The 24,065-nt window shown below is 45.1% G+C and overlaps 1 protein-coding gene across 1 annotated transcript; it reads left to right on the forward strand.

Annotated features, from left to right (window-relative positions):
• The first annotated feature begins 3,146 nt into the window (after positions 1-3,146).
• On the forward strand, positions 3,147-23,050 carry tnfrsfa (tumor necrosis factor receptor superfamily, member a). Its single transcript, XM_076757226.1, has 9 exons — positions 3,147-3,400; positions 13,926-14,094; positions 15,758-15,889; positions 19,307-19,418; positions 19,527-19,660; positions 19,750-19,851; positions 19,940-20,268; positions 20,364-20,400; positions 20,850-23,050. Exons 1-9 carry the CDS (start codon positions 3,368-3,370, stop codon positions 21,149-21,151), a joined length of 1,350 nt encoding a protein of 449 aa, XP_076613341.1. The 5' UTR covers positions 3,147-3,367; the 3' UTR covers positions 21,152-23,050.
• The last annotated feature ends 1,015 nt before the right edge of the window (positions 23,051-24,065 follow it).

Below are 24,065 nucleotides of genomic sequence, written 5' to 3' on the forward strand. Positions count from 1 at the left end.
CGGCCTTTTTTGGAGGACACCAACCATCACCACACTTCTAGCTATTTAGTCCCAACCTGCACAACTCGGTGTAAACACGGTAGACACTGCTGTAACAGCCAATCACATGACCAACAAACAAACAAAACACATGATGCTGAGGAGCTGAGTGCAGGATCTGAAAATAGACGGTAAATGTATGACTAGGCCTTTACATTTTCTCACAAACATGGAGGCACTGCCCCAGAATCCCCCATGATTCCCATTCCCCGTGTGAGCTCGTTGACAGGATTTAGCTCAAAGCACACGCAGAGCCGCTAGCATGGCTGCAGACTCTCCTTTCCTCTTGTATAAAACCTGCTAAAGCTACTTGTCTGGCCATTTGGGGGCAGCTGAAACAAGCTCTAAATAAAAGATATGATCACTATTTAAGCAGATGTGACAAACTTGTCAGCATAAATTTGTCTTCTTGACTTGGAGTTGTGTTTGTGGCCACCTGAGAAATGTAAGTCTAGTATTCATCTCTTTTAGCTCCGATTTTGGTCACCACCAATGACTGTAACAAAAACATGGACAACATAACAGCTCCTCAAAACCCCCAAAAATCTTGATTGCCCCTGGTGGCTGGTTGCAGTATAGGTCATAAATCCCACTCTTCTTGTTCGAGGATGGGACACAGAGAAAAAGGGGAACTGTGGAGTTGGACGATAGTATTCTGTGGTTCTCGTTATGAGCGACCACGTTCATGTGTCCCATCGTTCATGGAAAACACTGATCACAGCCGCTTTCAGTGCAGGTTATCTGCTGGAGTGTTTTTAAGTTATAACGCCGAACATGATGATCTGTTTTCACTCCATTTGACTGAGAAGGAGGGTTCTGGATGAATGTCATGATCCAATCCTTCACACAGATGACAGAAACATAAACAGTATCAGCGTCTGTGTCAGGCTACGGCCTCTCGTCTCAGCACATTCACACTGTGACCTTTCACCTCTGACTGTAAACATGCAGTTATGACGCTCCGGCTGCTGTTGTTATTGTTGAAGGCTCTCACAGGAACGGATGTCCGGAGACGTGCAGTCATGTCAAGAATTGTTTTAAATCCGTCTATATGGCAGATGTTGGCAAATCTTATCTTAAAGGAAGATGAAGCGAGGACACTGTCCTTGTCATGTCCCTGCTGTTCAAACAATGTGGACCCATTTTTACATAATTTCCTGTCCTCTTTTCGGCTTCAAATACAGCTGCGAGTTATTTTTTCTTTTGATTCTATAGCAAAATCAGATCAAAATCAATTATGTGAAGTATGCAACAGTCAGGATGCACTGAAATAAAAGACTGGGGCCTTTTTCTGTGTTTTGTTCCGACAAATAAAGCCAAACAAGACAATATTTTAAAGGCTTATACGTTTACTTTTTCAGCTCCTTGTCATTGTTTTTTTTTTTTTTTTTCAATCTTCCTAAACAGCAAGTGAAACAATACCCTGCAGGCGTCACAAGATTAGTTACTGACGCTCAGGAAGGTTTCCCTTCCCTTTATTTTTTCTGCCTTTTCCTCCGCAGGTCACTTCTATGAAAAAAAACTCCCTGACTCACCACCATCTGGTCTACGCACACCTACATACATCAATACAAAATAGAAACACACACACACACATGACCGTCACACTGCTCCCACACAGGATATGCAAATTACTCTTAAGCAACACATTTGACCACCAACTTCCTCCGTGCGTAACGTCAAAGATTCTTCCTTGACTTATAAGTAATAAATTGCAGATTTTTTGGTCATATTTGTTATTGCACAAGTCTACTGTCTGAACTAATCAACCCAGTGGCCATAAATACTGACTTGCTCAGGATAAGCCTGCAAATAACTCAATCACACACTTCCTGTTTTTGAGCACGTAGTCGGTGACCTCAGAAGGAGGAGCGCAGGATGTGCTCCAAGTGGTAGATACAGATAGAGATTTCCTAGATAGTTTTAATTGAAACACATGTTTAACTTTGGCAGGAGGCGATGGGATGCATCTGCTGCGCAACTGGAGTCGTGTTGTTTGCTGCAGATGAAATGATTGGGTGTGAAGTCTGATCAACTCTGTCCACTGCCAGAAACTAAATTGATCTAATATGTGTGCTGGTTGCTGCTTCTTTTTAGCTCAAATTAGACTGATAGCTCTTCTTTTTCTCTCACTTCTTGGAGCTTTAAGTCTGATTATCTTGGTTGCATTCAGCAGTTCACTGTGAGCAAACAGCAGGGTTGTGTGAGAACTGCCACATCAGTGTTCTCCTCCTCTGTTTAGCTGGTCAACAGAGGTCAAGCTATTTTCAGAAAATAGCCAGCATCGCTAATGTGACCAGATCACACAGTTTTCATCAACACTATGTTCACCCAGACATGCTAACCATCGCTGTTTATAATAATTTATAATGGTCTGGTGTGGTTTGCCCAAATATCTCCCGCTTTCTCCCTCCCCAGACAGACAGACTTTAGACCACAGACCCACTTCAGATAAGATTTTGTCGGCAGGAACCGCACATGTGGGGATGTTTGTTGTTTGATGTAATTTAGCACAAACAGTGGAATAATGTTATGTTGTCGTTAAATGGCAGTTGACTTCCTCTGTGAGCTGCAGTGTTTAAAACGAAAACTAAGCGGTACCTCGTCTCTCTGTGTTAAAGTTAAGTGGAAAAAAGAGGAAAATTATAACTATTCCTCATTGTGATGAAGACCTTTCAAGTGTCTCCACTTGGGAATCCACTGGCCTGAAGTGTGTATTTGAGCCAAAGTTCACATTTTGGGATCATTCATTCTCTGGTGCTTCAAGTTGCTCCACATTAGTGAGTTATCATTAGTTAGTTACACATTACATATGCTAGTTAATGACTGTAATGGGTTACTCATGAGTAAATGTACAATAGATCAAAGCCCTCTTTAACTGACATAAATTAAAGCTGCATATTTCCCTCCATACAAATTGTCACAAACGGATAACAGTAAAACAACAAACAATTGTTTTGTTTTGCGCTGAAAAAAAAACGGCATTTGCGCCCAAAGCAGCAGACGCGCTGCTTAATTAGTATTCACGGCGGCGCGTTGTGATTGGCTGCTGCGCGGTCTGACGTCACGCATACAGTTCTGAGGCAAAAAAAAATAAAAAATCCTTCAGTGGAGCTCAGACCGTGTCTCTCCCCGCTAACAGAAAGGCGCCGTAAAGTCCGCGACAAGAGTAGACTCATGAAAGAAACCGGACGACGGATAGTTTCAAAGCTGGATTTGTGTGGCTGCTGTGTTTTTCTGCTGCATTTGCGTTGTTTTTAGCGACTTTACGCTGGTGGTTTGTTAACGCGAAGTCGCCGGGATTTCCTCTCATCTCGAGGTTCCCAAGATGAACTTCGATCCGGTGGTCGGGAAACTTTCTGTAAGTAACGTTTAACACGGCTATAACTTTCTCAATACTCATTTCTTTTAATTCATATCACTCTGTTTGGTTAGCGCCTCTTCGTAAAGTCTCTGTTAAAGTGATAATTACGGTTAAAATATGCTAATAACGTCGGATAGCTTGTTGTCCAGTACGCGCTCGCGACGCTACAGCGGGACAGTGCTCCTCTTTAAGCTAGCAGACAACATGTTGCTCAAACCGTCGCCAGCGGACTTTTAATGAGACAAAACGCCGACTGTATCGTGAAGCCGAAGCCCAGGCCAGACAAACCCTGTCTCCTTCGGGAGGCAGAGCCGTGACATGAGCGCAGAAATCACGGCCGGGCCTGTGAACTTGCCGGAGAAGATGAAAGAAGCCCGTTCATTGTCCCGAAGGATCTCGTACACAGGAAGCAACTCTGTGTTTGTTGTTGTTGTTGTTGATTAAAGTGTTTATTTCCTCTGATTTGCTCAACTGAAGGCCCTTGTGCCTGCTTTCTGTGCTGTACAGTACATGTGCTGTATCATTCACTCATCTAACCCCCCCACCCCCCCTCTCAAAATTACAGCCACCATCTGTGTTGGACATCATGTGGTCATATTGTTCAGACATTCAGGGTATGATGGCTCTTGGTCTGTCACAGCGGATGTAGCTTCACATATAGGTGCTATTAATAAGTGGAGCCACGGCCTCCAACAAGCCTTTAAACCAAACTGTGTGAAATGAGTGAGAGTCAGGGGTTTAGAAATGTGTCTGAAGCTGTAATCAGTTTGACCACCCGTTTAAAAAAAAAAAAAAAAAAAACCCATCAAATCACCTTGCCAGTTAGTTAATTAAAGCCGCAGAGTTTTTCCAGTGGAGTTTATTCCACTCTCAGACCTTCACAGAGGCGTCTTTTCATTCCTCGCCTGTTGTTTTTTCCAGCTGTGCAGCACCAAACCCTGACAACTAAAAATGCTTTATGCTCGCTGTAACGCCTCAAAGCATGACCAATTTATGAAAGGTCTTTGCATTCATGTAAAATATGGGATTGATTTTTTTATTTATTTGGACACAAGGAGGGTGTTGACTTCCCTTCAAACCCTATGTTTACTGGTTTACGCTATGAGATAAGAAGCAGGAAAATGAATCAGAGGTCGTGATAGCAGAGCAAATTAAGGCTCGGCTTCTTCTGTGGTTGTTAGTCATTAAACTCCAAAATGTGACATTTCATCACAGATGCCCGCTGTAGCTCCGCTTACCATAAACCGTTAAAGTAAATATAACATCCGCCGATGTGCCCAGAGCTTTGGCGTTTGTTCCCTCCGTTGTCTGATCTGTGTTTTAAGTCATGCAGTCTTCCATTACTGAAATCAGATTTACTTCTCCGGGTGGCAAAGTCAATGTTTATCTCCTCTGTAAACCACAGTACATTCTGGAGGCCTCGCCAGCAGGCCCTGTTGCTAAGGGACTATGAGGAAACTTCACCCCCTCCCCATCCCCATCCCCCCCCTCTCTAATCCCCCCCCACACCCCTCCAAATTACTTGAGTGTACGTGCCTGGCCTTCCAGTAAACTTCCTGTCTCGAGTACACAGATATGCTGATATTAGTGGCATCAGTTTTCTTCAGAGACTTGTCATGCCCATGCAAATGTACACTAGATTGTTATCTGCCATTGCTTACTGTGTGTCTGGGTGTTGGTTCACACAGGAAATGTCCCTCTGTGTCTCTGTGGACGACACAGACGAGGGCAGGACTGACATCTGGGACAAGTGGAGGCCAAGCTGTGTCGCAGGGGACCGAGTAGTGGTCAACAAATTGGCCACTCTAGAGCTCTTAATACTGTATCCGCTGCTCATTGCTGTTCTGCACGGAGACCATGTGAACAGTTATAAGCGAGCCTGCGGCTTAGAGGAGTTACATGGACGCTGAATGATGCAATGGGCTGCAACCAACTCGCTGTCAGTTACCAGGTGGTTGTGTGCCTTTTAACGTTTGTCTGTCACAGTTTCCATTCAGGTGTGTATTCTAGAGAGCGTAGTTAGTGATGGTTTATAGCTGTCGACTGGGCTGTTTGATGGAGCCTCTTGTTGTCTGTGCTGATGTCAATCACTCTCCAGTTATCAAAGGCCTGCTGACTCACTTAGGGAGTGCCACCTGTTCAGGTGCGGCACACTCACGTAATGCATACCAACAGAGGCGAGTCAGAGCTCACACATGAATGATCCGGCGTTAAGATAAGCAGGGATGATTTAATGTTTGTCAGGCATCGCTGGGTAAACAGATTAATTGCACCCAGCTATATTATGATGTGTTTTTTGGACAAGTAGCAACTCACTCCACATCATGCCAGTGTCAACAGGGGGTTTTGAATGACTTTGAGGTGCGTTACTCTCCAATACAGTCAGTGCTGGAGCTCTCCCATGTGTGCTGGAGTCATCTGATGGGTCAAATCACATGAGTTAGAAGTTTCCTATCCTCTCTGAGGACAGTACACTGGGAATGGACAGGGGTTGCCAAAGGGTGCAGAGCTTTTGTCAGCTTCTTTTTTGCAGTATTTTGTCACCTGTGGCCAAGCATATAGAGGCATATTTTACATATTTAAAAACATCGTTTTCACATTATTTTTAAACAAAAGAAAATCATGAAGTTGCAAAGCTGCTATTGAAGAAAATGTGGGCGTTTCAGTAGAGCTGAAACCGTAACCTAATTACTTTTCAACTAAGGTGCCAAACAATTTCTGGTCCCAGCTGCTCCAATATGAGGATTTCTTTTGCTATTTCTCCGTTTTACGTCATTGTAAACTAGGGCAGCTCAATTATGGCAAAAATCCTAATCCAGATTATTTGGTCAATACTGAAATCACAATAATTTGATATGATTTTATATTGACTTTGGGAACATCAAGGTTTGCTGGAATTTCCCCTCGCGGGACAAATAAAGGAATATTGATCTTGTTTACTGACCTTGATTTCCTTGAATTTTAAAGATAATTAAGATGTGAGAAAGGATTGCTTAAATCTGACACTCTCTCGTCCTTTCTGGCCTTCCAAGCACCAGTACCGTAATGACGCGGATAGACGTGCATCAGAGCCCAAGCGGCAGCTGGCTCGACTGGGTTTTCGCTCACTTGATGGCCGTGAGTTAAACTAAACATGCAGTAGCCTGGCTGAGAGCGAGTTTGGGTTTTTGGGGAGGGGTGAAAGTGTACAGCTGCAAAGGAAAGGATTTATAAACAAGACAAAACGGGAGTTGAAAACGGATTGTTGCAAAATAATTGTTTTATCTCAGTTATCTTGCTTTTGTGACCAGTGGAGACCAAAATTTTAATTGGAAATAAAATTTGATTGCCCAGCTGTTTTCTAAACAAAGTATCTTTGGTTTGGGACAATTGGTGGGACAAATTGGTGGGATAAAGCAGCCGTCGACATCACGACATTAACATTTTGTAGCTACGTTTGCACTTTAAATAGGCTAAATGATTGAGTTGTTGAACAGATGGTTGCAGGCCGATTGCATGCCTATTGAAAGGACTCCATGCTGTATTTAATCAAAATAAACTTATGCAGCACTGTCGAAGAGACTCACTATTAGAACGCTGTGATGTTTCACAACAGCAAAATGTGGAAATTTCAGTCATCAATTAGTCAATTAACTGGAAACTATAATCGATTTATGGTTCAATCATTCCTCAAGCAAAAGTTCCAGCTTCTAAATTGTGAGGATTTGCTACCTTCTTTGTCTTATATGGTCATAAACTGAACAAAACAAGCAATTTTCCGTTGCTACACGTGTTATAGACCGAACAATCAATCAACCAATCGAGAAAGTATAATAAAAATAATTGGTAGCCCTGCGTTTTGTACTTAAGAGCTGAAAAAGATTAGACTGTGGTGAGACAACAGCAAGCAGCTCTTTCCATTATAGACTAATCTGCCAATGTTTTTGTCAAAGTTCACAAACAGCAGCCAAGTATTTTCAGTTTACTCCAAGAGAAGACTTGAAGTTTTGGCGCGTTTGCCTAAAGATTGGTTGAAATATGAATCAACTTTCAAAACATTTGATTGATGGAGTAATGTTTTAGCTGTAGTCAGACTCAGACGCGACACCACACAAAGCCACGGTGGCATAAGGTTTGCATCAGTCCTGTATCCTCTGACTTGATGCTGTCCTGGATAAACTGTCAAGTCTTAGAGCAAACTCAACCTTTGTCCAGAAAATGGACCTGTGTTTACAGAGACATAAATCCGCCATAAATTCCAGCTATCGATTGTCACTTAGGTCCTCGTTGCCCTGCTACACCAGCCACATTTTCTACATTTTTGCTGTGATGTGTTTATAGAGCGGGCTATAAACCGCCTGCTCCGCATGGACTTTTTTTCCCTTTTACACAAAGACGAGCTTTAATGGAGGTAATGTGATTGTCTCTCGAGCTAGATGATGGATTCCTGCACATACTTTTATCTATTAGTCATCCCTTCTTGCTCTTTTCACTCTCCCCCTCCTGGAGTTGTTTTCATTGAGCTCGTCTGTAAAGGGCACGATCAGAAATTGAAATTGCGGGGTTAAAGTTTAGTTAAAGAGCCAATAGCTTCAAATTCGAGGTCCTTGCTCGCTCTGTAACCTGCGCTGTGACTCACAGTGATGTTGTATTCATGTTCAGCCGCCAACCCTTCAAAACCACAGAGACCTCACAACACAAACAAATTGGAAAATGTGTGTCACACTGCACCTGCTTTCGACATTTGCACCCTCTGAACTTTCGGCCACCTCTTGTTTTCAGTCATCAAAACAATAAGCCCATTTCATGTGGTCAGCATCAACGTCAGGGTGTCATTTCACCAACTTGTGGCCGCAGGTCGCCTGCCAGGGAATTCACTGAGACGTCATCTCCACAGATTTACTTTTTGTCTGTGGTGCGGAGGTGAATGTCACCTAACCTGCTTGTGACACGGCGTCACGCTCGTCTAATCAGCGAAGCATACCTCCTGAGGAAACTCAAGAATTTGTGTCGTGGAGCTGCAGCTTCCCTGAGTTATAAATATCCAGCCTGGCGGATATGTTGTGGGTCTAATCGGGTGCTGGGCTCGCTCGGAGGCAGGCTGCCGCGGAGGGAACAGTTTAGAGCTGAACCCTGCATGAAGCCCCTGTATTGTCTCGAGCTTCCTGTGCTCCCTGAGAGGAGGGGGCAGCCGCTTTTCACACGCTCCCACACATACACTGTATGTGCGCTTGTGTACTCTATTGTATGTGCATGCATGTGTGTCTTCTTCAGTGTGTGTGCGTGCAGTGCTTTCATGCCTGACTGCTTTAAATCAACATGGGAGCCTTTCTCTTCATTTTATATCACTCAGATTAATAATGATGAATGCATCCGAGCTCAGCAAGTGGCGGCCTTTTTCTCTTGACATTAGCTGGGTCGTACTTATCTTCATCATCAAACACTGACTGCCAGTGTGATTTATCGCCCCCCCCCAATTTATCTGTAAAGCTGAGAACATTCGCTGTCCTGTCAAGGTCAGCCTCGAGGGATTTTAATTGTACAATACCCAACTGTTTCAGCAAGATTACCCAAACAGTTGCTTCAAACATAGATCATGTTAAGGTTTAATTTAGGACAGACTGTATGCAGTGTCTCGTTGCTGATAAGATGGGGTATGACGCTTAAATTAAAATTAGGCTGAAAAACCAACAGTAATATTGCACACCATTGATAAACAGACGTTTGTTGCAGGACAGTGCTTCTTTTGTGTTTGATATTATGCCGTTAACCTCACTCATTATTTTCACTTCATCAGCTGTGTTTCTTGTGTGAATTATATGTAAAGCCATAAATTTGGGACAGTGTTCAACCAGAAGGACACTTTACAGTTATGGAGAGGTCATGAAATGATCATCTGAAATTTCAAGAATCGTTTTGAGTCATTTTTCAAGCAAAAGTCCTCTCAAGTGTGAAGGTTTGGTGTCTTTCTTTGTCATAGACCACAGTAAACTGATTTTTATTTGGACTTTTCATCACACAAAGCTTGATTTGAATGCAGTTTCTTTAAAACATGTTTGACATCGTGTTGACACTACAATTAATCAGTTGACTGAAAAAGCAGCTTACACTGTGAATTGTAAATCATTTTTTTTCCCGATGAGACAAGATGATTTGACAAATGGATAACACACTTAGCAGTGATCGCTGTGTAATGGTGTTATTTTTGAAAAGTCCAGTCAGCTTGAAAACAGACTAATTCTGCGACAGACCAGCTCTGTGCTGTTCAATTGTCGAGGAGTCCGGGATGATCGCTGATGCTCTTTGATTCGTACAGTGTTTAAACTCTGACACAAGCTGAGTTTCTGCACAGTGACAGCTGCACTGCACAGCGATACTTTAACCTCCCACGTACTGCGAGGGGGGAAAGGGGGGGGCTGTCTTTTTTGTGGTTGTGGGACGCGATGATGTAGTAAAGACTGAGTATGGTAAGGTCAGAGGAAGGCACATCTTGGTATTTGAACTGAGGTAAATATTTCATGTTTAAGTCATCAATGACGCAGTTAAATGTGCAGCTGTGGTGGAGCGTCAGCCCCCAGCCTGTCACGTGCCTGAGTCCTTAAATGTCATTAGGGTAAAATTTCTCAATATAACTGGGAAATAATAACATAGAAGTGGTTGATAATTAGTGTTAGTTTACATGGTTGTGACTCAGCACCCCCCCCCTCCCCCCCCAGCTGCTGACCATCTGTATCCGATGAACTGATGAACTCATCGTTAAATCAGCGAATCACTGCGCAGTTGAGGCCACGTTCAAAAACTGGATTGAATGGATTACATGAACTTCAAAGTGACAACTTTTTAATTGGTTTGCCATAGATTGTGCAAGTACGCTGAGAATGACATTAAAAGTGTGTATCACGAGTAGAACCGCAGCTGTTAGTTGAAAGAAAGTTGATAATAATTGCGAACTATTTTTATTATCAGTTAACCCGTTTTCTTCACTCCAAGCGTTTGTTGTTTCTTTGTCATTTATGGTCATAAGTGAAGAGTTTTTGACTGTTGGTTGGACAGAAGAAGCGATCAGGTGACGTCTCTTTGGGCTCAGGGAAACAGTGATTTTCCACAATTTTATTTTACATTTGATCGACTAAACAATGAATTAATTGTGAAAATAATCATGGGTTGCAGCCCTAATTATGAGCGACCTAAAAACGTCTCAGGAGCTCTTCTCCTCTCCGCCCCGCTGTCTTAGAGTGTGGATGTACAATATCGTAACTATCGCAAATGTCCCGCAATTGATTGAAGAATCAGCTAATAAGAAAAGCGTGGTGTGGAGACTCAGGTCTACACCGGATACAGGAGTATAATGAGGTGCATCATGTGTTTCCTTATCAGTTGGCTATGATTGAAATCATCTGTCCAGTATGAAATGAAGAGTTTCCCTTGGTTTATCTGTGTACGTGTTGTGTTGCGTATGAGCTGTTTCTGCCTGTGTCTTTTATAATAGCGCTCACTGTAATCCCCTCAGGAATAAGGAGTGATCACAGCCCTCTAAATGGCCCATTGATAACCCAGGTCAACTGAGAGGATGTCCTGTCATTTAGTCACAAATGCATTCTCAGTGTGCGTGGCATGTGTAGAGTTTGTGCCAAGGCAATTTGGAAGAACCCAGGGTGCTCAGAGGAAGTGGAGGGGAGCCACAGAGGGTCCCTCATTATTTTATTGTAGCTTTTATTAGTTTAACTTGCATCCACACAATCATAGCACTAACCCACCATACATACAGATGGAGAGCGCGACAATAGGACACTGTTTTACCAAATAATCTGCAGCCGAGCCCACTCAGCGTACAGAGGATAGAGGAGGCTGTGAAGTGGACTGAACCACTTCAGCCGGGAGTTGGAGAGTTTCCAGGGATTGTGGGTTTAGAGGGTTTTCTACACTGAGGTTACGGTCACTCCAGTCTTCCTCCTCGCTTGGTTATAGAGGTAAAACTAAGCCACATTGTGGCTGCCCCTAGTGTTTATGTACACACTACATTTATGCCAGTGTAGTTCAGCAGCCTTAGGACATCAGGCTTGACACATGTTGATGGTGTTGTTAGCTTTGGCTGTGAGGAGGCTGTGTTCAAGAAAGACTGAAGTTACTGTTGTTTTTTTTGTTTTTTTTTTACAAAATAAAAACTGGGAGGTTGTTTATGATTCCCACATGGAGAAGTGGTTATGCAGTAGTATGCCTCTGCCACCCTACGTAAACAGTCCCTCTCAGTATGCGAAGAGACGCCTGTTTGTCGCCTCTTCGGAGTTGAAACCGTTTGTCGATTAACTGCTCGAGAGGAAATGAGTGAGAGTCGGAAATTAATCATTATTACAGCCTTTATTCCAGGAAAGTTGTGATATTTGCTCCAAAAACACCTGTTTTGATCATCCCTCAGGTAAACAGGTTCATCGGTAACAGGTGATAGTGTCGTGATCGGGGCATCAGTCGTTCACAGGCGAGGATGGAGCGAGGTTCACCACTTTGTGAACACATGATTGGATGAAGGATGTTACTGCATGGACTCAGAGGCACTTCAGAAAACTGTTGTCAGTAAACACAGCCTGTTTCCAAATGACTGGATTCTGTTTTTGTTTGTTTTACACAACTCTCTTGAAACACGTTGTTGGACATTTGAAGGCGTCGGCTTGCACTCTGGGAAACTGTGGTGGGCATTTATCCACATTTTCTCGTGTTTGAAGCGATTAATTGAGTAAATAATCAGCACACTAATGGTAAAATGTGATCAGATCTTCTGTGTACAGTAGCAGCCTTCAACTGTTGAGCGTAACAGATTTGCCATTGAGGGCAGCTGCACCTGGGAGCGTGATGAATCACAGCCCCGAGATGAACAAAGACTGGAAATGATGTCACCCCTGCGCCGTCGATGCATCTTCGCTGTCAGGGAGACACCTGAGTTTTAACTTATGAGCGACTTGCGCCTGAGTAAATGAACCTTTTGGTGCAGTTCACACATTCTGCTTCTGCGTTGTCGAAGTGTAGGATTACATTTAGCGCAGCTCGCTCTGTCACCATCTTTTCTTTCCACTGTGCACATGTGCTTCTGCAGACTTTCCTCTTCCCTTTTCACACGGCCTTCTGCTTACTTTCCCCGAATCCGTGTCTCTCTGCATCCCCCCACCCTGCAGTCGTACACATAGTGTATTCAAGTCTAAAAGACTCACCCTGTGTCATGCAAGCTGTTAGTCCCCCCCCTCTCATTTTATCTTCCTCCCCTTTCCTTCTCTCCGCTGTCCCCCTCCTCCTCCCTCCTTGCCAGAATGTTTGGATAGATCTAAATGGTGTGATTGTGACTGCTCTGCCGGCCGTCTGCCCCTCCACGTCTGCCTCTCAGCGTCTTTGGAAAGTCTGACGTGAGCAGAGGGAGAGGAAGAAAGGAAAAGGCAGGGAGAGAGAGGGGAAAGTTCTTTTGAACAACAAGGCATGGCGGCCCTCCAGAGAGCCAAGTCTAGCGTCAGGAGTCAGTCTCCGTTCCAGCCTGTCCCCTTTTTCTCTACCTCTGTCGATCCGCTTTCGGCCTTTATCCCTCTCATTCTCCCACACTGTCTTTTTGGACGACCTATTCCCTGCAGAACGTCCCATCTTCTGCCGGCTGTCTACAGTTTCTCGCTCTGAATCGACCCTCATCCTCCTCTTTCTCCCTCTCAACCTGGCCCTCTCCACCCTAACCTGTTTCTTTCTCCCCCGGTCTAGCGGAGGTGGAGAGAGAGGGGCGGGGCGGGGTTGCCGGTGCACAGGAGAGGAGAGACAAAACCTCCGAATCTAGGCCTCTCATTTACTCAGGAGGTGTCGCGTTGCATTTGAGGCGCTTCGTGGCGGTGTCACATGTCGTGGCATTCAAAGAGCCGGGGTTTAAGAATGTGGGTCATTTGAAGTAGAGGCACTAAAGTGTGTTGTTTGCCAATGAATGGGGCCTTCTCACATTGACATGGTGAAAAGCGTGTGAATAAACACTAGCGCCTGGGGGCCACACTAAAGTGTTCGCCTGTATTCTTCTCAGTACCCCACCTATACAAGCCGGTTATTATCCAGCACATGAATGGATTTCTGGAATCACATTTGATATGGGCACCGTGCTGGTGTTCGCTGAGATGCCTTATCAGACCCCTTCTGTTACACCCACAGTCAAGGAAGCGGAGTCGCCGCTTCTTAAACCTCTCCTACGAGAAAACCAGATCACACAGTAATTAAGTTTGGTTGCCTGTTGCGCTGAATGCAGTTAGCGTATAGCTCGCCATCCCGTGCACGCGGGGTCGCCTCGCCTCCCGTTCAGACTGGCTGGATGGCTCCCTTAATTGCTTTCCCACGGCAGATGTTCAGATCAGATGGTTCAAATTAAGTGGTAGATTGCTCACACAAGGTTTCCTATGAAGATAGACTCTCCTCTTTACTCCTCTAATGGCTTTGAGTGGGTGCATCTGTACGCTGTGTATACACAAAAATAATGCAAAGCTCTTGTGTTTTTTTCTCCTCCCTCTTTCTCCGCCTGACCTCGATGATCCAGGTGTCGGTGCTGGTGCTCCTCATCGGGCTGGTTTGTCACGCGGCAGAACTTCCAGCGTCTCAGTGGTCCAGCGATGAGTACAAAAACCTCACCCTGCGACGGCACAGAACGTGCGTGGAGAACGAGCAGTACCTCTATCAGGGACTCTGCTGCCTCAATTGCCAGGCTGGTAAGGAGAACCACTTTAAATGAAATACCCAGTAGCCATTACAGCAACCACACATATAAGCAATGCAGGCCTGCATAAGCGCCTCCCGCAACACCCTGAAACCTCACCCGACCGGCAGACTGTTACTTCCTGCATCCTTAAAGAAGCGATCTTTGTCCTCTGATGCGACGAGAGCTGTGTGAAAGCTGCAGCCGACGTTTCAGCTGGCATTTTGTGTGAAGTCAAATGTCAAACCCATAACCTGAACTGTATCCCAAATGAGTTTAGCAAATATTCTCTGCATGGTCTGGAAAGAATGCATGACGGCCAGGAGCAGAAGGCAAACTGCTCCGTCTCAGCAGATCAGAGCGAAGCACAAAGCGAAGAGGAGAGAGCAGGATGTGAAGTCGAGTTTCGTCTTAAGTCCCAATTAAGTCCAAGCACCTACCCTTTTTGATTCACTTCATGAAGAATTTGGCAAGGTTGTTTTTAGCTCAGAACATGCTGTATTTAGCCAAGATGCGATTAGTGCATGCTGCTGCGGGCTGATCGAATTATTTAATTTGCCATTTTGAATTCTAGGAAGCCTTTTCATCGGATCGAGTCAGGTTTTGGTTTTGGTTCACATTCGTCGTAGAAAATTCGCAAAACACGTGGCACTTTATCAGCTTAAATGTGCATGGAGTTTTAAAAACCAAGTGATTTAAAACCCTGTGGTTGTTGTGCAGTTTGTCTCTGTTTGGGAAAACCTACAAATCTAGTGATGGTTCAGTCAACATCTGAAATCTTCCTCTGCAGTAACGATGGAAATGAAGCTTTTAGAAAACCAGCAGTGTGTTTAAGAGCAGAGACAAACACAGAAAGTTTTTTATGGGAGATGGATAATTAGTAGATTTTAACTGATCAAACAAAGCATTACTGCTCGGTTGTGATACTGGCCTATAGACAAATCTTTGTTTCTCTTGGGTTTTATGTTTTTGCCTCCTTTGTGATGCTGTTTTCTTGCGTTCTTGCCAGCTGGTCAGTTGTTGCCACATCCATAAAAGCCACTGTGACCACTTAATGCTATTAAACATCAGATTTTTGCTTCTTTTTGTCAGAGTGTGCTTTTTTTGTTTAACCAGGCAAATCCTTCCTGGCCTTCATGCACACTGAATATCAGTTTTATCCACACTCAAGCCAAAACAAACTGTATTAACCCCTAACCAACCACTACTCAGTACTCGGCGAGTTCAACCAAAGACGTCTTTCCCATTCTCTGCGTGGTCCTCTGTTCATTTGTGCACCAGATAAATCCTGAAAACACACGAGAATCAAGTGTTTTATTCGTGGTATAAAAATTCTTGCAAGCGTGACAAGAGACCAGTGGAGGAGCTCAGTGAAGCAGCTCCTGTCCTCCTCCTAGTCCCCATGAAATGTGGACTTAACTTCCTGGAAACCTGTCAGAAAACAGAAAAAGATCCCACCCCTCTGCGCTTAGACCAGACCACCGTTCTCCTCTCAGCTGATGTCCCCTCGGTCCGCAGTTTAAAAGCACAGAACACAGTGTGATCCCGTGCTGTGGTATGTCCTGTCCCGACATCCGACTTCAACAGGAAGCACATTACATTCATGACGTCAACATCCACAGGGCTCCGAGCGCCTTCTCGCTTGTCGTTTGACTGTTTTCTGCTTTCATTCGCAGGAACCTTTGTGCTGAAGGAGTGTGAAAGAGACCAAGAACAAGGGACCTGTCTCTCCTGCGAGCATGGACAGACCTACACCGAGCACTCCAACGGGATGAACCGCTGTCTGCCCTGCACACACTGCCGCTCAGGTAACCAGAACACCTGTATAACTGTATTTGTAAAGCACCTTTCATACGAGATTTACCGCTCAAAGGGCTTTACAAGAAAGAAATCACATGCAGCGAGTGAGTGCTTCACATAGAAGAGACAGACTGGACATAAAAACAGATAAAAAATGAATGTAAAATACGACGGAGACTAACACCCACTTGATAATGATTTAAAAGTAAGAGAATAAAAATAAAGATAGGGTATTATTAAGTGGAACATTTAGATCAGGTCCATGTGACCAGTCGCTGCAGGCGGCATTAATCAGGGCTCTAACTAGCATTTATTTTCATAATTGATCAGTTGTTTGTTCTCTGAAATGTCAGCAAAATCGTTACAAAAACACCCAATTCAAGTCCCCAAGAGCCCAAGTTGACGTGTTCACATGCGTGACCGTCATGGGACCGCTGCCCTGTAAATGTGTGTGCGTGGACAACGACCTGGCATCAGGTTGAAGCAGATAACGTCTTTGTCCGCTGAAAATAAGTCCCAGGTCGTTTAAATAATAAAAGGAATAACACCTAAATGGATTGCCCTTTAATTTCAGAGCCTGGTGTAATCCAGCCAGTCAAAGACATATTGTTTGGGAAAGTTAATACCTTTTTGTCTGCGCCCCCACCTTTCAGCCCCACTCACGAAAATGTGATCTTATGATGTTACACCGAGTCGCAGGGCGTGTCTTTGTTGTTTTGTTTCGTGGGCTGAATGTGAGTGTGTTACCTGTCTCTGGAGATTAGCTTGTGTGTCTGTCCTACCTGGCTGAACTGGGTGTGGCCGTGTCTCATTGTCTCCCACAGTGGGCGTCTTTGTGTCCGGTGAAAGCCTGGAGCCGCAGAAAAGAAACTACTGTTACACAGGATGTGTTTTGTGCCCGTTCGGCGTGGTTTTAAGACGGCGCTCTGCGTGTTTTGCTCTACTCTTAACTTATTTACGACTGGGTAATAATTGACTGGTTCACGCCAGTGATCTGCAGCACTGAAGGAGCTCCTGTGTGGAAGTGTCTTACATTTCCAATCTACAGCCAGAGCTTTGCTTTCTGGGAGTTTAAGCCGTGTTTTCTGTTTAAAACAAAACCTGCTGATGAGTGTTGAGGACGGGGTCTTGCTTCTCATTCAGAAAATGTTTAGATTAGACAGGAAGTAGGTAGAAAAAGCTATCCATGTTGGGCTGAACAGTCTGATTTTAAGCCTTGTATGCCCCGCCCCCGACACGCAGACTTATACAAAGCACCTGCCAGTTCAATAGAAGTAACATAATCAAGAAATTGCAGCGTATTCCTCAAAACACCAGCTGCCTGACTGGTGGACTTTTTGCCTCTTCTGAGCTCTGTTTTCTGGCTTTACCGAGGCCCAGATCCTATTTAAAGCTTTGCTGCTCTGTTCTGCATGTGTTACGGTCCAATCAGCGCTGAGCATAATTATGTAACAACAGGCTTTAGACAGAGTCTGTGTCCAAAACAAGATGTTTTCGGTGTGAGAATTAGCTTCTTAACGCAGCATGACGAGTGCTGCAGTGTGTAAAAGGGCCCCGCTGGTGATAAAAACTCACACACAGCAACAAAACCTGATGGGATTAAATAAATAACCAATGGATGTGAGTAGAGCAGATGAATGTCATGAGCTTTTCAGAAAAGCCAGTGTTTTTATCCATCAATAGGATCATTGTGAGAAATGACGCAAAATTCAAACCTTTTCAAACATTTCTTTTGTACCAGATATTTCCACAGTTGTTATTTTCTAATATGTGAGTCCTCTCTAATGATTAAGAGGATTGTGTGCTGTGGGGTGCTAAAGTCAGGCAGTAAATCAAATTGTGCCGGAGTGTTTCCGCCCCGCGTTCACAAACGAAGCTGTGACGCTGTGCGAAGCAAAAACAAAAACAGAATGTGATCACTTGCTGATCCTTTTTGACACAAAATCACAGTGCAGACAGTATATTTAATGTTCCACCTCATCAGCTTCATCGATTTTTGTCAATGAGCGTGATGAAAGGGGCATCCTGGAAAGGCTCAGCTGAGGATGGAGCAAGGTTCACCGCTTTGTGAACACATGATTGGAGCTCAGGGACACTTCAGAAAGCTGTTGTCGGTTTGTTTGTAGACGATTGCGTTCTTTTTTATTTACCTCTCACACAGCGCCCTGACCTTTGTGGAATCGGGGCTGTAGAACAATCACACCCATTGTCCCAATAACTTGGCAGGAGTAGCAGTCAAGAGCTGCTGTGGTAAACTCAGTAGTGGTCCCTGTGGGAGTGTTTGTGTATACAGTGATTGGAGACATTAGCCGGGGAAAAACTCAAAAAACAACAACACTGACAAGAGAAAGGGACAAGGAAGAGTTCACAATAATTCATATGTGCTAAAAGTTACGTAAACGGCAGCGCCTCCAGCTTGTCTCATGAAACTTCGACAAATATTTTTCTTTCACCTCCATGAATAAAAGTCTGTGTCCATGCAGAGATTGATTGCGTGTGTTTGTATCAGTGCAATTCAAACTGTTGCCTTCACTCAATATACAGTCTTGTAGTCACATGAAGGTAGTCACAGCTGTAACGTCGGCAGGTCCGTTCTACAAACTGCAGCGAGGTCATAGTGATCACTGCGTTGATCATCGCTGATGATTAGCAGCAGGACAGACAAAGATGTCCGTGTGGAGTGTGGTATGGACGCATTTCTCCCAGTAAATCAGCACAGTGCTGCTGACACGCCTTCACATGAAGGTGACATCATGTTTCCAATCAGCTGACTGGACTTTGTACCCAGGGAACAATCTTACCTGTGGAAAAGTTGACTTCACCTGTGTCCTCGTTTAGGTCCTGAAATGTGACAACCAAACTGTTTTACTCCTTTAAAACTCTGACAAAACTTTACAGCTCGATGCAAAATGAGCTGAACTGTAGGAAAATGAGTGTGGAGTCAGAGTGTGCCCGCATTTTGCAATATTTCCTTAATTGGCGAGCTGTTAAAGGTCAACCCTGTTGAGGTGGAGTGCTGCTTTGCTATTAATTTTGATTGGCTCTTAAAGGCCTGCTGTCTTTTTGGGGGGTTTCAGTTGAATAAATGAACCATGCCAAACTCTCCAGCCCTTGTTTTGCTGAGGAGGCTGAAATCGGAAACCCAATTATCTAACTTTTTTTCTTGTTGAGAACATTACCATATAATTTGCTAACCATCTAGAAACTAGCCGAGAAGCCCACCGTGTTCTCGCTCTTATAATGCCTGCCAGTGGTCTCAGGTTCATTATGAACCTACTTGTAAAACTCAAAGTTGGATCACGAGCGTCATCGGAGCTGCTCTCACACCATCACACACATCTTTGTATTTCACGTTAAGGTATGTTGGTATAATCCGACCTTTATTCGGTGGCTTGCTGCTAAATGCTTTTTTTTTTTCTCCACAGATGAGATTGAAACTGCTTCCTGCACCACAACTACAGACACCCGGTGCCAGTGCAGACCGGGTACCTTCTGCGTCCCGGATCAGGCCTGCGAAGTCTGCAAGCGCTGCGCCAAGTGAGTGACGTTGACTTCTGTCCTGAGCTAGTTCACCTCCGGAGAAGAGAAGACTCCTGAGGACTTGTGTGTTCTAACATCACTTTTTCTTCTTCTTCTAAATTGCAGGTGTAAATCAGGAGAGGAGGAGGTGAAGAAGTGCACCCCCTTCTCTAACACCGAGTGTCGAAAACGGGATCCGTCCCCGACCAAGACCCCCCCGGCCCTCCCCACACCGCCCCCGTCTTCTGCACCAAACATTGGTAACTTCACACGAAGCCCTCTGCTTCACATTCAGCGTTACCTAAAACTGAATCGCACGCCTTCACTGACTTATTCCTGTTTCTTCCAGTTGTTCCTGTCTGCATTTCCCTGTTCTTCATCATCGTCCTCATCGCCATCGCAGTGGCCGTGTGGTGGTTCAAGTTCAAGCAGCGTTCGTGTGAAATCCCATGTGAGTGGACATCGTGGACGGTGTGTTTGCAGTGCTGCTCTGCTCGCTCAGCGTGGATTCCTCATGTTGTTTATCTGCTTTTAAACAGGTTTAAAGAGCCGCTGTGACTCCAGTGAAATCGTGAAGGTTCCTATTGACGAGAGTGGAGCCACGGCGGAGGAGAGACAGAATAATCAGAACGCAGGCCTGGAGGGCGAGGAGTCCCGCCCGGAGTCACGGCCCCTGCTGCAGGAGACGCAGGCCGGGATGACCAAGGCCTCCCCTGCCCTCGAGGATGAGGACCGAGGACTGGGAGACAGTTTGCCCAACACCACTAGTTCGTCTCAAACCAGCCTATCAGCTCTGCCCACAGCCGCCTCCTCCGGCAGCACCCCCCGGCAGAGCCCCACCGCCTTCAGACTGCAGCCTGCAGACATGGTGAGGGGGAAGAAAGATCTCAGTTTGTGTTTCATTTGACATTTCATTTTCAGATTTTAACCACCCTCATATTTGTCTCCTCTCTCGTGCCGCAGGACGATCCTCTGCGACATCGACTGGTGCCACTACAAGGTAAGACCGGTCGCCCCGAAAGGCCGCCGAAGGCAGAGAGCGGCCCCGTTTATCAAAGTTCATGTCAGTCCACAGCCAGCACAGATGAACAGTGTCCCCTCTAGATCTCACACTAGCTGCTTGATAGATCATTCTCATGACAGTCAGGCCATATCGAAGCCTTCAGGGTGTTGGAACATTTTTCCTCATGCTGGATTAAAGAGGACATGGCTTAACAGGTTTGTTTGATCCTCTATTAAAAATACTATTGAAGCATCCCCTGAGGGAGAATGTGTCTGTACTGGGCCCCGGCGTTAAAGACCGTATGATGTCTCAAGCCTTTAAGTTCATGTTAAGGTTCCTGAGACGGTCATTGTAGGAGAATACAGACACAAACATAAACATGTCACTGACGTTTGGCCTGTTTGAGTCTCTAAATCTAAACGTTTTCTGTTTATCTGTTTTTACAGGGTCAGAGAAATCCCTAAAGAAGAGCTTCGACCTGTTCGACGAGTACCTGGACGTGCGGATCCATAACAAATTCTTCAGAATGATCGGAGTCAGTGACAACCACATTCGGATCGCGGAGAATGGCGCCCCCGGTGACAAAGTGTATGAACTGCTGAAGAACTGGATGCAGAGGCAGGGACTGAAGGCCGACATCAACGACCTGTTGGACGCTTTGCTGAGCATGGACCAGCGGCGCTCGGCCGAGAGCATCGCCTCCGCGGCCCTGCAGAGAGGCTACTACAAGCACGCCGACACGCCCTGAGAGCCGCAGCGAACACACAGTACTTAATACAGGAGAACTGAAAGCACACAGACACCATCGGTGGACGTGGTGTCTCACGAACAGGCTTACCTCTCTGTGGCCGACCGGCCACGTCTTCAAAAGCCAGTAGTTTTAAACCGAAAAACACAAAAAGGGGAAAGCGGAGCCGGATCGATCAGCGCTCTCGGCACGCCGACTGCTCGCCAAACGCAGAGGCGTAACAATGAAAATGAAGAATGAGTTCCACCAAAGACCAACGTGAAATAACATGAAGGCGTCAGCTCCCGCATGCAGGAACGGCTGCGTGTTTTCGGCTCTAGTGAAGCAACACGCACCCAGATACTGAAAGCTCGGACGTCTCTGGGCGCGTGTCCCTCGTCTGGTCCTCCAGCCAGAGCAAAGCACACTACCTGGAGACAAGGATATACACTGGTTTATAGGAGTGGCATTAGCTGTGCCACTAATACTGTGCCTCTCTGTTGCACTGACCTCTGGCACATGTAGGATTTGAGACTAAAATCATGCTATGTTTGTTGTTTTGTAGATTTAGGCTTCTCATGTGTAACAGTTCATGGACGTTTTCCTGACGAGTGATGATCAGAAACTTTACCTCTTCGATGCCATTTGATAATCTAAATTCACGTAGGTATACGTTTTCATCGCGTCGGGGGAGCGCGGCGATGACAAACGCTCTCGCCCTTCGCCGTCCAGTCATTTTTACGTCCAGTGTTACGACAAACGCGACATCGGAGAAGGAATTCCACAAGCTGTTTCTGTCGGAGCAACTGTTAATAGCTAAGCTAATAGCTTAGCTTCAAGGTCATTTTATTTATTGACATATTTATTGTAATGAATAATAATTAACCGACATTATTTATACCAAAAAAAAAAAAACGACCCTGGAAAACAAGCACACGCTGTTTTTGTGTTCAGGGCAAAATGACTGACATCCAAATTTTCAAGGTGCGGTCGAAGCTCGCGGCGTTTCGTTGGCTTCCCGCGCCGCGTCGCGTGCCAGTTAGCCTCCGCCGAGTCGTGTCACTTCACATTGGACTTGAGGTGACATCAGGCTTAAAAAAATGAGGATTGACCTGCTGAGTCTAACGGTCAGAGCGAACAGTCCCACGCCCGTCGGCGGCGACGTGGCGCGCCGGCGCGGATTGTTTCGACTCGGTTAGACTCAAACAAGATGAAGGAAACTTTTTCTGGATTTAAAAAGAAACTCAAATTTCTCCAATTCTGTCCTGTGTACATACGAATGTCCAGAGAGCGTCCAGGCCTCACAGAGTGTATATGTATATACGCGGCGCTGTTGACAAACCAAAACTTAATGAGGTATGAAGTGATGGAGAACCACGGGAACACCGAGCGCAGTCGCTGGCTGTCGACGTTGTGGTTTTTCCAGTGAGATTGTGCCCTTGTTTCTGCAGTCTCTATGTACAAAGCAAAGAGTTACAGAGTTATATATTATTGCTGAGGAGTGACGCTACAGTGCTGGCACTGCCATCTGTTGACGGACAATGAAAATACAGCCTGCATCAATTTCTAGGGACCCTTCACTTCTTCTTTAACGCTTCTGTTTCTTAGACTGTTTTCTGTTGAGATCCCCTGAAGTGGAGCAGCAGTGACTCGGCTTCAGCGCATGTTTTGTTCACTCTCTGGCAGTTCATGTGAGCGTATGTCTTTTTTTTTAAAAGATCATTTCTGTGTTTTTACTTTTACGTATTTCATTACACGTCCTGAGTCGTTCAATTAACTTCCTTCAACGTGTGTAAAAGCGTTGGCGTTAAGTCATTTCCTCCTTAGTTATTGTTTGCTTGTCATGGATTTCAGATATAAATTATGCAAATTAAACAAAGCTGTTTTTAATGTCAATTTCAAATAAATGTTTTGTACAGATAAACTCTGAAGGCTTGTTTTCATGTTTGGTTACACAAACACAAACACATCAGATGTTGAAACAGAGAAATGTGTTTTTTGAAAATGATGTTTAGAGTTTGACGCCGGCAACGTGTTTCAGTAAAGTTTGGACGGTGGCACTGAAAGGCTGCAAAAGCTAAAAGGAAACAGCTGGTGGAAGTTAATCAGGTTAACTGGCAGCAGGTGAGTCACATGATCGGGTATAAAAAGAGGATCCAGAGAGGCTGAGAGGCGAAGATGAGGAGGGCTGAACCACTCTGGTCCTGAGCTCATTTAAGGTGGACTGAGGACGCTGCGTCCTCTGGGCTAAAGAGGAGAGGGATGTGATATCAGCACAAAGTTCAAAAGCCAGCATCCATGATGGGGGGGGGGGGGGGGATTTGTGCACATGATGTGGGTCACCTGCACATGTGTGAAGGCTCCTTTAATGCTGAACCACATATTCGGGTTTTGGAGCAACACGCTGCCAAAGCAAACAGGTCTTTTCCAGAGGGGGGCTTTGTTTATCTCAGCGAGACAACGCCAAACCACATTCTGCACATACTCCAGCAGCGTGGCTCCGTAGTTTCACCCACTGAAAATATTTGGCTTTTATGAGACGTGAAATACGACAGAGGAGACCCCCGAACTGTTGAGCAGCTGAACTCGTACATCAAGCAGCAACAGGGAAACATTTTACTCTCTGAATGACAGCAGTTCGTCTCCTCGGCTCCACACGCTGACAGTGAAGAAAAGCCAAACATGGAGGCAGTAAAAGTATCTACCTGCAGTAAGAAAAGGTGCCTTTAACTGCTGCACAGATATACTTGGTCTTTTTCCACTTAACTGTTGACCCACTGGAAACCTGAAAGAGGACAAATTCACATAAAAACGTCCCTCTGAAAAGCTGATTTAAGACCAAAAACCTGCTGAAGAGGAGACCCCAAACATCAGCTCGAACCCTTTCATTCTATTGCAGTCGCCCAGCCAACACACCTGCATCACCAGGTAACGT

Source organism: Chaetodon auriga, chromosome 19 (genome assembly GCF_051107435.1).
Source record: "Chaetodon auriga isolate fChaAug3 chromosome 19, fChaAug3.hap1, whole genome shotgun sequence".
NCBI lineage: Eukaryota > Metazoa > Chordata > Actinopteri > Chaetodontiformes > Chaetodontidae > Chaetodon > Chaetodon auriga.

Excerpts from the sequence above, each read along its gene's own strand:
- tnfrsfa (XM_076757226.1), top strand. The coding sequence starts at position 3,368 with ATGAACTTCGATCCGGTGGTCGGGAAACTTTCT. Across the intron at positions 14,095-15,757 it reads CTGCCTCAATTGCCAGGCTG|GAACCTTTGTGCTGAAGGAG; the intron begins GTAAGGAGAACC and ends TTTCATTCGCAG. Across the intron at positions 20,269-20,363 it reads GACTGCAGCCTGCAGACATG|GACGATCCTCTGCGACATCG; the intron begins GTGAGGGGGAAG and ends CTCGTGCCGCAG.